General features: G+C 34.4%; 1 protein-coding gene and 2 long non-coding RNA genes across 3 annotated transcripts in view; 2 read left to right on the top strand and 1 right to left on the bottom strand.

The window, feature by feature from the left end:
• LOC107627309 (probable serine incorporator) overlaps window positions 1-921 on the bottom strand; it is a 19,097-nt gene extending 18,176 nt beyond the window's left edge. The window contains exons 1-2 of the mRNA XM_021116931.1: window positions 776-921; window positions 305-441 (exon numbers count right to left, since the gene is read on the bottom strand). Of these exons, the coding sequence (XP_020972590.1) occupies window positions 305-440 (136 nt within the window). The 5' untranslated portion in view covers window position 441; window positions 776-921. The remainder of the gene's footprint in view (window positions 1-304; window positions 442-775) is intronic.
• Window positions 14,763-15,950, top strand: LOC110267725. Its single transcript, XR_002355616.1, has 2 exons — window positions 14,763-15,182; window positions 15,736-15,950. It is a non-coding gene; the product is annotated as an uncharacterized LOC110267725 (long non-coding RNA).
• On the top strand, window positions 16,065-16,840 carry LOC107628363. Its single transcript, XR_002357535.1, has 3 exons — window positions 16,065-16,168; window positions 16,254-16,683; window positions 16,802-16,840. It is a non-coding gene; the product is annotated as an uncharacterized LOC107628363 (long non-coding RNA).

The raw sequence follows: 17,248 nt of genomic DNA, 5'->3' as shown, positions 1-17,248 counted from the left end.
AATTTTTATTGTTAATTTTTTTACGGTTAATAATTAATTATTTTTTTTTAATTTTAGGACAATAGATGACTAATAAAATTTAGTAATTTTTATCAATTCTTAACTGATTTTAAATATTAAAAGATTAAATTCTGAATCTTAAATTCTAATAATATATAATTAAAGTGTTGGCTCAAAATATTGATAAAATGCAGTGACTCTGTCATTTTTCTTAATTACCGAAAAAAGTAAAAAGGAAATGGAAAAAAAAAGTGCATATTAGTTTGTAGAGCCAAAGGGAAATAATGATACAAGAATGACTTACAATGAAGCCAAGGTAAGAAGACAGTTTGGCCATAGTCACGGAAAAACCAGGTAACAAGATTCATTATCAGGAATACGATGCCATAATAGTAGCGTGCTTCCATTGACTTCTTTCTTTCCACACCATAATCAACCATGCTATCATAACCAAAAACAACTTCTTGATCAGTTACTATCAAGTATATATGAACTTATTATTTTCATCCAACTCTCTGTCACAATTTCACAGATTATTCGAAATACAATAAAGAAAGAAAGCTATGAAATGGTATATAGAGCACTATATAGAGATGCATAGTTATTATCATACAAAAACTAGAGAAATCAGATCTCACATATGATTATATAGCAAATTAAACCTGTGCTTATGGCATATCAGGCATGTTATGCACTCAAGTGTTTAAAAATTAAAGGCCACGCACCCCACTTAATGCACATGAACAAAAACTTTAGAATATAGAAAGTTTCTCACCTTATTTTGCTTAAATGAAAGTGCACTACTCTTTGAAGCTAAATGATACTTTGATCCCCTGAGCTTGACAGTAGTATGAAGCTGTTGGCCTTACTTCTACCAATAAAATAAAAAAAAGAATGCAACTACTTAGTAAGTCTCAGCTGTTGAAATATAGCTGTGGCATGTTTAGCGAAGAGTATATTTATATGGAAATGTTTGGTAACAAAAAGAAATAGATAAAATTAGTTAAAATTTATTTTATTTAATATTTATTAATTATTTAAATATACATAAAATATATATTTTTAGTGTCTCTCTTTTGAGCTGAAATATTGAGACATAACTTATGAGATACAAAATTTTACATTTTTATCTCTTCTTTTTTTTTTTGAAATTCCAACTATATCCTTAATTAATTTAACCCTAATTTTCTTTTTTTCTCTCTTATTATCTTTTCTATTCTGTGTTTCTAACCTCAAAATTCTTCCAACCTCCACGTTCCATTCTCCATCCTCCCTCTTTCGTGGCTGTCTCTCCTCCACACCACCGTCATAGCCATTGCCTCTCCTCTCTTTCTCATCTTCTTCTCTCTTTCTCTCTTCGCATCGCCACACCCATCACTCTGCTTCTCCTTTCATTGTTGTGCCCTCCACACCGCTGCTGCGGCCCGCCATCATTACGCCCCTTTTTTTCTTCCTCCTCCTCTCTTTCTCTCTTCACACAGGCGCGCCTATCACTACCATGGGTCATCATCTTCGGTCAGATTTATTCGTTTACACTCATCAGGTGTTGCTCAAATTTGTTCGTCTCCATTATTACTTGAATCAATTTCATTAAGAAAGGCGAAAAAAATAAAGAAAACCCAAAATAGTGGTGGACCATTCTTGAGATCTGTCTTCTCACTTTTTTTTTATAATTTATTTCAACCTATTTCAGTTTTTTTTTAATGAAAAATTGAATTGCTGAGCTGATAAATAAATGAAAATTGAAGATGGTATTTTGCGATGAAGTTAAAAAATTGCAGGTGACAATGATGGTAGTAGAAAGTTATGGTGGCGACAGTATTAATGTTAATGTTGGTGGTAGATGATACTAGAAAACTAATAAAGATAAAATGAACATTTGAATTAAATTGTTGTATCTTGTACACTAATACCAAACACGTTAAAAATTTTATGTTTATCTGACTTTTAGTATAATTATGCCCGAGTCTATATATTCTGAAGACAATATTTGTGTCTTGAGACACTAAAACGAGCGTTATTACACTTGTTGGTTAGGTTGCGCTCCCAAAAAAAAAAAAAATTAACTGTAGCTCATACATTCATAAATATTGCACGTTAAGTATAGATTTTTGTCTTCTCCTTTTTGACTTCTTCACGATTATTTGTAGTTAATCCACACGCGTTTTCGTTGCAGATCATATTATTATCTTCACGTTTCCTCCTCCCTAACATTCTACGACTGAAACTAATAATTACAAATGACTATATATTAGTTATACAGAAAACCTTCCAAGAACAACGGTAAACATTACAAGCTTAGCTAATTATCCTTTCAAGTTACCTATTAAAAGATAGCTGTATGTTTGGTGAAATTGTCACGACATAGAAATTTATATTTGAAACCATGTAATTAATTAGAATATACACGAATGTTACTACTGCAAGAATACTACGACACAAAAAAAATGATACATCTAATATTTTTGGTTCGTGTGATATCACATCTACCAAGTACCAACCCTCCCTCCTTTCTTTTACTTCTAGAAATCTCTGAAAAAGAAAAGCAAATTCATTATACGGCGCATGCATTATTCTTTAACTTCATAATTTGGTAAGTGGTTGTAAGTACATACAACCTTTTATCATTCACTCTCACGTAATAAAATCAATCATACTATATATATATAATCCGTTTTTAATTCAGTTATTCATATAAAATTGTTAGAATACAAAATAAAAATTAAAAATAAATTAAACAACACATAATGTATTTATATACAAATATATGATGGTTAATTTGATTATTGAATTTTTTTTGTACACAAAAATATTTTTGTAAATAAGTTACTCTCACATCATCTCTTATCTAATTTCTATATATAATTCTTCTATTTCTTAGACTAATTATTTGAATGATTAGAAACTAATTAAAAAATTTTAAATTAGACTATTTTATTTTTTAGATAAATGGTAAAAAAAAAAGCATTCACCTTTAATTAAATACTAAACAAATAATGTACCGTGTAAACGTATCTGTACTAGCGGGTATTTAGTAACTATGACTACATGACTCTAGGCCACGCTTTATTCGTTCAATAATTTCATGTAGGAAAAAGGTTTAGAGGAGCGCCGGAATAGTTTGAAACTTTGAATTGAGAGTTTTTAGCAACATTAAAAAATAAGACCTTAAATATGGACAAAGAAGGCCAAGACAAGAATGGTTAGCCCCCATGTAGAACTTTCCAGCTTTTCCTTGTTTGATTGAGGAAAAAAAATTAGGTGGAGCCTATTGCCCTAAAACCTCCCCACGCGTCTTCAAATGGAATTAGTAGCCTTTGAATGTATGCACGTCTTTGGCGAGATTGTTGTTGAAACATCGGAAGCTAATTAGTAATCATAAGAGTACACTTCCGTTTTTTATTTTACTTTAGACATGGGGTGATATAATAGTTCTCCTAACCGGATTGAACCAATTCGTTCAGCCCGGTGAACTTGGAACCGGTTATTAAATGATTTATTTCAGGATAAAAAATAACATTAATTATTCTATCGTTCTCTATAATTTTATTGAATTTTTAATTAAGTTTTTATATTTTTTTTATTGAATCTTTCTATCATATCAGATTTTATAATTAAGTCTTTATTGTGATAAAAGTATTAGATTTAACGAAATATACTGTTAAATAAAACGAATATATATATCTAACACTTGACTGCATATTCTATATATTTTAATTTAATATTCTGTTAATTCTAACGTTTTTATCATGATAGAGACTTAATTATAAAATCTAATATGATATAGAAATTTAATTAAAAAAATATAAAAAATTAATTAAAAATTTGATAAAACTATAAATACTATTCACTTGTACAAGAAGTGGTCAATTTCTTTTTGTTGCTAAATTTCATAACCTGGTTAATAGATTTAATGAAGTTACAGTTTGATTTGACCTCATACCCACGTAGAATCCTTCTACATGTATACGTAGATCGTAGCTGAATAATAGTCAAATAATTCAAATCATAGATATATACTGTGTAGAAATGAAAGTATGTACTTTTTCTTTTTCTCATAATTCTCGAAATTTTCATCTTCTCTTTTATTTTTATTACTTTTTTTATGTTATTATTTAAAAAATAAAAAATTAAATTTTATAGTTTAATAAGATAGAAATAATTAAAATATAAATTTTAACATTAATTTTAAAAAATTTGACTTAAGATTAGATCGAACGGATTGAATCGATTAAATTGAGTCCAAACTGGCCCAAAGACCCTATATATATATATACACACCAAGAATCAGCCTTCTTCTCCAAATGAAGACCATTCACGTTGCTAGAAGAGGGGTTTACGTTAAATACCCTAACCTTCACTTCCAAAACTTCAATCGTTCATAACTTTTAATTTGGAGTTTCGATTGATGATGAGCCGTCAGCGGCCACGCATTCGTCTCGGAATTCTTTACAAAACTCATTAAACAATTTGGTAAGTGAATTATGTTTTCTCACCCAGTTCTTCCCTTTTTAGTTCATGACTTGGGTTTTGGTAATTGAGAGATTTTGTGATTTTGATGGTTTAGGGGTACTCTAGCGGTCGATAATCACCGAATTTTGTCCATTTGACTCATGGATAACGGTAAGAAAACCCTAACCCTTGTGAATAGGTGATTTAGTGAACTCAATGTTGATTATTGTGATATTGTATGAATTAGATCGTATATCTTATTGAATTGGAGTTAAATTGGTGGATATTGAAAGCTTGGAATTCAATACTGGGAGCTGAAAATTCAATTGGTGAGGAGTTGGAGCTTTGGAACATGAGAAATGATGGATAATTGAGGTGTTTCGAGTTTAGGGAGGAATTGGCCAAGGTATAGTTTTGGTTTCTCGTAGTTAATGTTTAATGTCACGTGAAAACTTAGGTTAGAAGGCCTTAAGATAGGAATAAACTGAATGAATTATTGATGGATTGTATATATGGTATATGATGTGTGTATAAAGGATGAATGAATTTGTATGAGTTGGATTATGATTCTGATGAGTATAAATTAATGATGACTGTTGATGTGTTGAGGGTTGATGGTAGGTTTGTGAAATTGAATTGAACTGATTGATTGAGAAACATGTAGTCTAATTTTATAAAAGATTTAATATTGGAACTGGTTTGATTTTGAAATGATTTGATACTAGGAAGGATCTGAATGACTGAGAGGTGTTTAGTTTGATGGTTGGGACCCTTGAAGGGTGGCAGAAAGTTTTGTTTTAGAGGAGATGCTGTTGAAATTTTTATAAAAAATTAGAAGCTTTGTTTGAAGTGATTATTTAAAAAGAATTGGTTTTAAGGATTATATGCTTTAAGTTTGATTTATTTAGAAAAGAATGAATTATGTTTCGAGTTTAAATTATTGATGAATGGAATGGAATGTGTGATAATGGAGAATGATAATGGTAGTGATGATGAATTTGAGACTCAATGAGATATGTGTGACCGGATAAGAGGCTGTGGCGTTGTCCACTTGCTCCGGGAAGGAGATGAGAAAGAAGAATGATGAGAGTTGAGTTCGATTATGAAGTGCTGAATGCTGAGATTATATGAATGAATTTGGTTTGAAATTGTTTTATGGGGATCGTTGTTATTTACAGCTCGCGTATGTGTTGTTTTCCAATTAAAAACATATATGGGGATTGAGGTGGTTTACCGCTCACCAGGTGAGGATCGTGGTACTGTACCGATCACCAGTTTTCAAGAGAACAATGTCCGGGTTAGCTACCGGACATGTCGAGTTGGCTATATCACCGACAAATGAGACTCATCAGCCATAGGGCAGGAATACATCATATGCATATGTGTGTTTTGTTTGATTGTGCATTAATTGGGCTTGCCTATGTGATTATTATGCTTACATGCTATATTTACTACTTGTTGTATATGTATCCTACTTGTGTTTGCTTTGTCTGTATTGCTTGTCTCTGCAACGGAATTTTGGAGGATTGGAAGATGGCGGAAATTAGGGCTTAAGTTAGAAAGGAATTAGAAATAAGAACCTTTGATAACCTACCCTATTTATGGTTTTCCATTTATAAATTTTAAGATTTAAATATGAGTGTCGGAGTTCTAAGATTGCCTCTGACTTTTCCGAAACTTTTTATATTAACTATGTGGGCACCTTTACCATGTTGAGAACCTCCAGTTCTCATTCCATACATATTGTTGCTTTTCAGATGCAGGTTAGGTGAGCATTCTGGAGGCTTTGTGGAAGCGAAGAACCCTGGAGACTTAGGGTTGTATTTTATTTATGTTTATATATGTATTAAGATTCTCCATCTTGTATTTTATGCTTGTTCCTCTTAGAGGTTGACTTGGAGAAACAGGTTGTCAGTTTTACGAGTTTAGGATATTTTGGGTTATATGTATGTTTATATATATACTCTGGCTAGCCTTTGTTTCGCAGGTCGAGTTCGGAGCTTGATATTTGTATTTTGGAATTCTAATCTATGTTTATGGTCTTTTATCCTTCCTTTCAATCTTGCTTATCCGTCTACGCTTAACTTTCGTGAGCGACGCGATTTCTGTTTTGATTTTTCTTAACTTCTTTTTCCAGGCTCCTAGTTATAACTTCTTTCGACTATATCTATGTACGTATTTTATTTTTAGAGGTTGTAGAGTCTCACCACCCTTGATTTACGTCCTAGGCGTAAAGATCTGTGTGGTAGGGTATTACATTATGGTATCAGAGTAGTTCGTTCCTATAGAGCCTGAAGGACGGACTGACTATGCTTCTGAGCATACTTTGGCTGTGTGTATATGCTATTTAGGATATCTATTTGACATATATAGCATAGATGTTCATGAGCATACTTTTGGAGAATTGAAGCACTAGACCTGAGATATTAAGACTGATCACCTTAATATCAATTGTTCGGTGTGGACAAGACCCAAAGGGCGTCTCATGGACGTGAGTGAGGTTATACAGTTGATTTTAAAGCTGCTTTGGAGAATATGGTTGCTTCTGTGCGAGCTACTGCTAAAGGGATGGAGTGAACAAACAAGGAACGATGAAGGAGGTGATAATAGACTTGGTGGTGGAGACAACCAAGGAATTTGAACTCGTGCAGCTAGAGTAAAGGTCAATGGCTTTTAGTTAGAAAGGTAAAAAGATTCAAGGAGATGTTTTCGTGGAAGCGAGTGAAGATTTGAGTTCATAATGGTTTATAATAAGAGTGGCAGTGTGGAAGCACAGTGATTGGCTCTTGGGTAGTAGTGACAAGAAAAAGGAGACTTGGGATATAGGATGGTTTTGAGGACTGACGTAGGATTGAGAAATGGAAAGTGTGAGTGCATAGTTTAGGTTATAATGGATTGACTTAGATTAAGAGATTGAGGAATTAGTTGGTGTTTGACATAGTCGAGAAGGAATTGACGTTTAAGAACTCTTGAAGGGTAAGGAAGTTTGTAGTCATTGAGAAAGAGTTAGACGAAGCTGAAAGTGAAACAAATGGGTACGACTTAGGCTTGAATTAGGAATAGAGTGTTAAATTGATGTTGGAAAATGGCAAAATGAATGGTAAGAGGTCGGTTAAATCTGAGGGAGCGTATATGAAGATTTGAGAGCGAATTTTCGAGAGCGAAAATTTTTGTTACGGGGTAGGATTAAACCTCGAGTAATTAGTAAATAATTAAATAATAAATTAAATATTATTTAAAAAAATTAAAAAATTAAATTTTATAGTTTAATGAGGTAGAAATAATTAAAATATGAATTTTAACACTAATTTTAAAGAATTTGGCCTAAAATTGGGTCGAATGGGTCCGAACCGATTGAACCGGGCCCAAAGGCGATTAAGTATACATCATACCAATATATAAACTTCACATATCAAAACTCCTATCCCTCTTGCAAAAATTATAATATTAATGGCGAGGAAAGAATAATAATAACTAAACTAAAACATCTTCTATCGCATAAGCTAAACTCAACTACTCTTCATAAGCTTCTTCGTCCGTTTCTTGAAAAGAGAACTTTGTAAGGGGTGCGAACCAAACCACATGGTCTCACCACAGATTTTCAGAATTTATTATAAGAATATATTTAGTAGGAAAACTATTTTTCAAACTCAGTGATTAAGTATCCAGAAATTCCAAACTCAATTTTTCCTATAAAAGAAAATTAAAAGCTTCCTAACAGTCTGAATGATCAATCTGTTCCAAACATAAGTTCATTAAGTCTATGCTGAACCTACTTGATTTTTCATACTTTACTAATACTTCAATCAGAAGTCAATCACAGCCTTCAACTCAGCGACTCAAACAATTCCACAAGCAAATCATCATTTCATCATCAATATCCAAACTCAAAGGTACTACAACAGAAACAAACACAGGCAAAACATACAAGAAAAACACAGGTATAGATTGCAGTTACATCAAATAGCTCAGATAGCAGTTAATAACAGTTAAGCAATTAGACAAACCCAAACAAATTCAAATTCAAGCAAAGCATACAAGTGCATATGATGAATGCCTATCCTATGGCTGATGATATCATCTGTCGGTTATATAGCCAACGCGACATGTCCTGGTAGCTAACCATGGACTGAAACACCATTGCGAAGCAAGTGGGTTTGAGCTACAACCCCCTTACTACTACCCGCTTAACCCAGAGTCGGTGGAATAACCACTACTGCGGCTACTACCCAAGCAGGTGTTTAAAAGCTCAACCTGGAGCAAGCAGAATAATCCACTACTGCTGATACTACCCAGGCGTCATAATCACTGACCTGGAGCAAGTGGGACGAACCACCATCCTTGCTACTATCCAGATATCTCAAACATACATTCATTCAGTCTAAAACAATTATTATTATCAATTCTCAAGCATTGACCTGGAGCAAGCGGGATGAACCACCATCCTTGCTACTACCCAGGTATCTCAATCAAATACAAATCTCATTTTCACATTCATTCTCATTGACTTTCAATTATTCAAAATTCATACTCAAAAATCAATCTTCACTCTCATACTCATTCTCATCAAACCACTTATTACTTTTTTCAATAATTCAGATTAAAATATAATTCATTCTTTTCTAAATAAATCAAGTACCAAACATAAACTTTTTCTTCATAATTTCCAAAAAATCAAATTATAAATCCTTGAAAATATAAATCTTTCTAAATAACCATTTTTAAATAAAGTCTCTAATTTTTATAAAAATTTGGGCAACATCTCCTCTAAAATTTGGACTATGCCATCCTTGCGGGTCCCATCAAAACCACATTTTCCAACCTATTCTCAACTAGTTTCAAATATCAAATCCTTTCCAAAATCAAACCAAATTCTAACATTAAACATCTTCCAGTAATTCAAGGAAAATCAATTCAATAACGACCAATTTAACAAACTAAAATAGCAAAGCTAAATAACTAGCTTCCTCAATAATTCAATAAACCAATCAAATAAATAATCACAGCCATCCAAACAGTTCAATTCAATTCATAAAACTCATGTAATTATAAAAATATTTTTTTCATACTATTATCGACTTATAACAACTCTTAAAAGTAAAATGAATTTAAGAAAACACCCCTACCTCGATAAGTCGAAACTATAGCCCAAATACCTCACAGAATTCCTTTCGTCTCGACCCGAATCGACTGCAACCAAAACCTCAGCTCCGCTTTCTTTCTCAATAGCAGAAGCAGCCTCAATCGCTACATGTAAACTCGGTTACTAATTTCTAACACATTAATATCGTAAATACTTTAATGCACGCAACAGGACACTAACACGGAGGATTTCGAGATGTAAATACTCACTATAATGAAAAAATGAAGCAGCAGCGGTCTCTAAACCGGTTCGGCGGTAGCCACATCAAGCAGCAGCGGTGACCTGAACAATATGCAGTGACAATGAAGTTTCTGGAAACTCAACGGAAAGGAAAACCAACTCAAAACCCTTATCAGTAGTGGTCATCGACGACGGCAGCGGGGTTCTCCGGCGCTGGAGCTTGGCAGTGCACCCCCATCCGCGAGGACGAGGCTCGTGACAGCAGCTGGGCATAGTGGCAGGGACAGCTCCGCGACGGTTCTTCTCCTCCAACGTGGCTCTCTCTCCTTCTCGCGACAATGTCGGGACGTTAGCAGCATGCAGACCAGCGATGACTCCCCACAGACGGTGACTGGTTGGCATGAGTCCTTCTCTTCGCAGCTCTCTCCACGAACACTCTCTCTTTCTTCCCTCCTGGTGGTGACATGACAGCGGCAGTGACGCGGAGCTCCGACGGCGAGACGTGGTGACACAGCAGTGATGCTCTTCTTCCCTCCTCCTCCTGTCTTCTTCCTTCCCATTCCCGCAGCTCCCCTTTTCTTTTTCCCTTTCGTTCTTTCTTTTCTGCTTCAGCTGCTACTGTGTGTGTGTGTTGCTGGTGTGCATGTGTGTGAGTCGTGGGTTAGAGGGGGTGGGGTAGCTAAGGTTAGGGTTAGATCAAATTAGGATTAGGTTTAGATGAAAAATAGGATTTGATTTGGAAATTTTTTAGGTTTAATTAGAGTAGGATAGTTTGAATAAAATTGACGCATAGGATATTAATTTTAACTCTAATTAAATTCTTAAAATTACTTAAAAATATTATTTGTTGTACCAAAGAATAATTAATTAAAAATAAAATACTTTAATTGAAATTATAAGATAATAAGATTATTGTGAATTCACTTGAAAAGCATGCTTTTGTGAATTCTCTTTAAATTGCACTCAATTGTTGAAAACATGCTTTTTGTGCTCTAAATCGTTAATTTAATTCCACTTTTATTCCATTCGATGTCGTAATATATTTTGTTGAGCGATCTCAGGGTCAATAAGTAAGGATGATTTTGAAGAAGTAGAAGAAAAGCATGCAAAGTGGGAGGATTCATGAAGAAACAAAGGAGAAGAGCACTCTGGTGCGTGCGTACACACACTTATCCGTGTATACGCACAAGTGGAGCATTCTGGTGCGTGCGTACACATACATAACCGTGTGTACGCACAAGTGGAAAACTCAGGTGCGTGCGTACGCACACAAAGCTATGTGTATGCATGAGTACGAACGCGTGCCTTATTTAGAAAGTCATGTGGTGCGCATTTTTGGGGGCTTCTTTGGCCCAAATTTGGAGCTCTGAAGCCATGCGAAGCTCTCTCAAAGGGGGGAATAACAACAACACATGGGGAAATCAATTGGCCAAGTTTTAATAATTAGGTTTTTCATAGTGTTTCATAGGAGAAAACTCTCACTTCTCATTAGGTTTTGTTAGAGTTTGAAATTTACATTTTAATTTTGGAATCTAGTTTGTCTCAATTGTAAGTTGTTTATTTTCTTATCATTTACACTACACTTATTCATACTTTCTTATAATTGAAGTTATTTTGTTAATATATTTACTTGGGAATTTTTGAGTTTTTTATTAATGAATTTGATGTTTTGAGATTTATATATACTTGATTGAATTGATAGTATTGATTGTTTGCATTGTTTGGCTATAGTTTCTATTAGATTTTAAAATTTTCTATACTTTGTTATTGTGCCCACCAAATGTTTGTTGAAATTCTCATTTTGAATATGGAGTAGATTTTCATTCCTTGACTTGGAGTTTGAGTAATTAGGATCCTAGAGTCATTAATGTCCGACATTGAATGGTAATTTTGGGTTGTTAGTTAATCTTGTTTCTACTAACGCTAGTTTTTTTTACCATGTTTAATTAGTAAATTAGCTAGGATTTGTGGATTAAGGTCAATTATGTCTACTTGACTTTTTTCATTGCTTTAGGGGTTAACTAAGTTGGATTAACCCATTGTAATTGCCATGGTTATGGTTATGACAATGATAGAATTTCTTAACTCTCAACTTCTAGTCAAGATTCTTTCATGCATTTGAATTACATCCTCATTAGCTTATTGCTTCAATCTTCCGTAGTTTTTATTAATTGTCCTTTAATCTAGTGGTAGCTTACTAGTTATTCCTATTCATGCTTGCTTAGTTCATTGTTTTGCTTGTTTATTAATTTTAGCTCTTTGTCATTTCATTGTTTTTAGTTCATTTAATTTCTAATGCCATTAATTTCTATCTTATACGTAAAAATCCCTGAGTTCACAATGCAACCAATGATGCACACTTGATTGCTAGTCTGTGAAAAAACGACCCGAGATTTAAAACTCCTGATTTTTATTGATTTAAATTGTGACACCCTTTTTCTAAACTTTGATCCGTGTTATTTGTCAGTTGAGAGCTATACTTATAACGAATCTATTCTCTCAATTAGTGAAATTCCTAACCGACATCCGACGTGCATCAATATACAATATCTCATTGTTAATGTTTCAGTCCTTATACTATTATTTTAGACTGTCCATCTTTAAATGCTTTTGGTGCTATTATTTTTACTGTTCACTTTTGTATCAAGTTTCATGTGCAGGATGACAACTTATGCCAATCATTGAGAAGCTTAGCAATGCTACAATGCTAATCTTCATGCTCCTCTAAATAAATCCTCATCGTATGAGTTACAACATGTTTGCACAGTCTATAACATGGAAGATTTGCCATACCTATCTGATTTGGATCCGCAATAGCACTACAATATCATCCTACTCCTATAGAAGTGTTGGAGAAGGTTACCTTAACTAATGGTCCTGACCAATTTACCTTTATTGGAAATGTTTAGGCATGGGAAAAGGAGAACTTAATTCATATTTTTTATTAGAATGCTGACTTGTTCACACGGATGCCTACTGATATATCTGGCATTGATCTGACCATAATTTATCATAAGCTGGCTATAGACCCTCTATCCAACCGATTCCACAAAAAAAAAGTGAAACCTTGGGATAGATAAAGAAAGAAAGCTTCTTTTAAAGAAACCCAAAAGCGTTTAGTTGTTGGAGTTATTTGGGAAAGGGGAGTGCTAGGGGAATAATGAAAATTTTGAACAACATGAACAACCACCAATCAAATAAAAATACACTACACCCTAATTTAATGCTACTAATTAAATTTACTCTTTTAACCCTATTAATTCACATTGTTTACACATTGTTCAAAAATCTTGTTGGTTGCCTATACTTTTCCTTTGGGAAATCAGATTTATCACTTGTTTTGTCGATGTTGTTATGGTAAAAAAGAGTACTGGTAAATAAAAAATGTGTATTAAATTTATTATTTTAAACAAAGTATGCTCTAAAGATCCTTATCGTTTACCTCGCATTGATAAACTTGTTGATAATGCTTCTAGCTTTATTGTTAAGTTGTATGGATATATATTTTGGATATTGTTGGTCGAGATATACTTTCGAAAGAATAAGCTAATTCGAAATGTTGGAGAGAAGTTAAGAAGGGAGCAGAAATCGAAGACACATGTACCAATGTTAAATGGAAGTTGTCTGGCGTGTACTTGATTTTGATACCTTGGTGAATCGGGAAGATAGTCCGAATAGAGGATCAAATGTCGCTTTCAAAATGGGGAATCGAGCATTTACTCAAAGAAGGAAGTTGAAGGCTTTTCTCTGAGTTGGAAATTTATTGGTAACGTTCATTAGCAAAAGAGGAGGAACGGTTACCAAGGAATGCACATACAAGGCAGCACCATGCAATTAATGGTCGGTTATAGAAAGTAGATTATAAATTCTAGCAAGTTCTAGGAAATAGGGGTTGGAACTTTTCTTCAGAAATACACTCAAGCACACTCACATCCCCAGCAAATTTTTGAGTCTGCATTCGAGTTCGATTTCTGTAGGGTTCCTTCCATTGTCTTTAAATTTCCATTTACACTTTCTGTAAAACTTTACTTTTCCTATCCAATTTATCTTTCAAGCAATGTTTAATTTCTTTGTCCAATTTACAATTCAGCGTCTTTAATTTCTATGTCAAAAGTTCTTTGATTCAGTCGAAGGTATTTTACTGCTTTGTTTAAATTCAATGCAAACTATTTCGATTTCAGTCAATTTACTTTTCGAATCTTTTCTTTTACGCTTCTTTTTATCCTTTTTGGCATTTTTTTGAACTTATTTCCTATTTTAATACTCGTCTAATTCGAGAACCTTTGATGCACTTATAGAACTGATGCCTGCAAAAAAAGGAGTATGTTTCGCTCCCAGACCATTAGAATCGAACCACCATCGATTTGCTAAAAATTGACAAAACAGATATAATCAAATTTTAATGCACCATGATGACTAAGATTAATTTAGATTTATTTCTAAACACGATAATTTTTGTTATAAAGTTATGCCATCTAGTCTTAAAAATGCACACTACAAGAAAAAAGGCCTGTCGGCACACTTTTTTCTTGCCACGCTTTTAAAGCGTGCCCAAAAGTGGTCAATGGCCACGCTTTTACGAGGGTGTCCACTGATTTGTGATTTGACCATGTTTTTTTGCCACGCTTAAAAAGCGTGACTATGGAGGAAAATCATTACGCTTTTATGAGAGTGGCCACTTATTAGAAATTTGGCCACGTTTTTTTATTACCACGCTTGAAAAACGTGACCATAGAGGGAAATTGGCACGCTTTTGAAGCGTGGCAAAATGGTTTTGTTATCGTTACATTTTTAAAGCGTAGCCGTTTCCTCTAAATCCTTCGGCACGCTTTATAAGTGTGGCCACAAAGTTCCAAAAAAGAAAAAAAAGATTCCACCCCTCTTAATTCGAAACAAACAGTTTTACACAACAACCCCCTAACAACACTTCTTCCTTTCTTCGAAACACACCCTCTTCTTTGATACAATGCCTTGAAAAGTGAAAAACCCTAACACAGAGCTCATCACCCTAACGGCGGCGGCGCTCTTCACCTAACATAGAGCTCATCGCCGGTGCCCTCCCTCTCTCCCCCAATAACACTCGTTGGTCAACCTCGTTCCAACCCCTCCGTAGGTGCCACCTCTGCCGGTGTTCCCTGCATCGGCGCTCCTTCCGTCTCTCCTGTAAACACCTATCCCTCCTTCGGCAGTGAGTCACTCTGGTAAGGCCTCCCTCGGCGCTCACTCTCTATCGCAAACCCTCTGTCGACGCTCACTTTCTCTCACAAATCCTCAATCATCACTCCTCCCTCCATGGTTCAGCACCCGCCGCGTTGCCGTCTCCCTCTCTGAAGTCATCGCGCTGCCGTCTCCATCTCCCTCACTCGTCGCACCTCCGTCAGCTACGTTCAGCGTTCGCAGCACCGTGGTAAATTATCTGTTCAAAATTTTTCTTGATCTGATTATTTGTTTTTGAATTTGATTTTTTGTTTTGATTTTCTTGGTTCTTCATTTTTTTCAGATTTTTCTAAATTTCTATTTTTTGTTCTAATCTGATATTTGGTTTAGGTTTTTTTTTTTTCTAAGCTTCTTGACATTTGGTTCTGTTCTACTACAGCTGTGGTAATGCTCAGCTGCTGCCATGTGATGCTGAACTGCTACTGCTTTGCATGTTCTGTTATTCTAGTTTTTCTACATCAACTAGTAGTAGGTTAATCTTTTCATACTTTAAGCATTCACAGTTAGGATTTTGATTTTGTTTAATTTTTGTTGATTGATATTGATGGTTTGAGTTAATTGTTCCTTTGCTATGTGTGTGGTTTAAGATCTGAGTTGTTGTATGTTTTTATGAAAGAGGATTGAAACTTGTTAAATGAAGTAAACTTTGTGTTTATATTTGTTCTTGCCCCAAGAAACTCTGGTTGTGATAAGTCATTTTAATTAATAACTCTGCTTGGCGACAATGTGTTTTGAAAGAGCAGCGGACTCCTACTGGGAGAAAAAGTCTAAGACTGCTGGTCTTAGGGCAACTACAAACCATTTGTGTGATTTGAATCCTGAGGATGCGCACGAAATTCTTAGGCAAGCTGCTGAAATTTTTGAAGGAATAGGAATAATTAATATTGCAGCTCAATGTTTTTCAGATTTGGGGGATCATGAAAAAGCTGGTATAAATTTGAAGTTTAGCTTCTATATCTATGCTTGTCATATGTTATTAGTTACTTCTCCACATTTTTTCCTCTTCTCTTTTATTTTAGTTATTAGTTATTTCTATTCAGCTGGGAAATGACATTCATTTTATTTTATTGTGTTGTCATCCCAGGAAAGCATTTCAAACAAAGAGGAATGGTTCCCCCATTTCAACCTCTTTCCATGGCTTTCAGCAATATCAATTACTATGTGGATGTCCCTTTGGTGCGTAAAAAGAAATCTCGCATGGCACCCAAAAAAGTATTCTTTATTTTTCTGGCAGGCTAAAAGATATCAATTATTTCTTCAGGAATTGAAACAACAAGGGATATAAGAAGAAAGGCTACAACTGCTTGTTAATGTTACTGGAGCTTTTAGGCCTGGAGTGTTGACAGCATTGGTTGGAGTAAGCGGGGCTGGAAAACCACGCTAATGGATGTCTTGGCTGGAAGAAAAACTGGAGGTGTTGTGAAGGTAAAGATTTTCTCCCTTCATTTTTTGTTATCGTTATTATTTAAAAAAAAATGAATGCGGAATATGCTGGAAAAATCGGCATGTTATCTTGGTGAATATGCAATATTTTGCAAGAATTAACATCTTAATGTTTGAAGTCTAACCCCTGCTATTTTGATTTTTTTTTTACTAGGTTCTTCTACAGCTAGATCCGTTTCTCAATGAACTCACCATCATGTTCGAGCGCAGCACCGAGACGGGCTCTGTTTGGGTTACACTTAAACGATGTGTGTATGTGTGTGTTAGTGTTGGCTTCTTGGTTGATCAAATATTTTTGGTTTTATATTTCTGCAAACTGAATTTAGTTCATTATGCCTCCTTTTCATGTTCTTGGTGTGCCTTTAGCATCCTTGAAGCCTAAAGCTGTGAGGAATAAAATGGCCGTAGCTGGTGAAGCGATTGACTATAAATGCCTTATTCGTTTCACCAATGGAAAGAAGACAATTTCTACATCAGTACGTATCTCTTGTATATACTGAACTCGTCATTTTGGTTTCTCAGTCTGCTTTCAGAACCTTCATGCTTGGTGATGCAAGTTTCAAGTAGGGTAAACTTAGATTATCCTTTGAGTAGTTGTAGGCATAAAACCCCTCTAATCTCTTGGCATGTTATTCTTCGATCCATTCATAATGATTGAGTGCTCTTGGTTAGAGTAGATTAATCACCAAAAAGATATAAAGTGAAAAAGAGAGAATGACATAGAAGTAGAATCTCAAACTAATTCTCAATAAAGAAAAAGTAGAGATCACAAATTGATCTAAACCAATTCAATTGTATATTTTTTTGCAACAA

This window comes from Arachis ipaensis, chromosome B02 (assembly GCF_000816755.2).
Source record: "Arachis ipaensis cultivar K30076 chromosome B02, Araip1.1, whole genome shotgun sequence".
NCBI lineage: Eukaryota > Viridiplantae > Streptophyta > Magnoliopsida > Fabales > Fabaceae > Arachis > Arachis ipaensis.
This window is presented reverse-complemented; position numbering and strand designations above follow the sequence as displayed.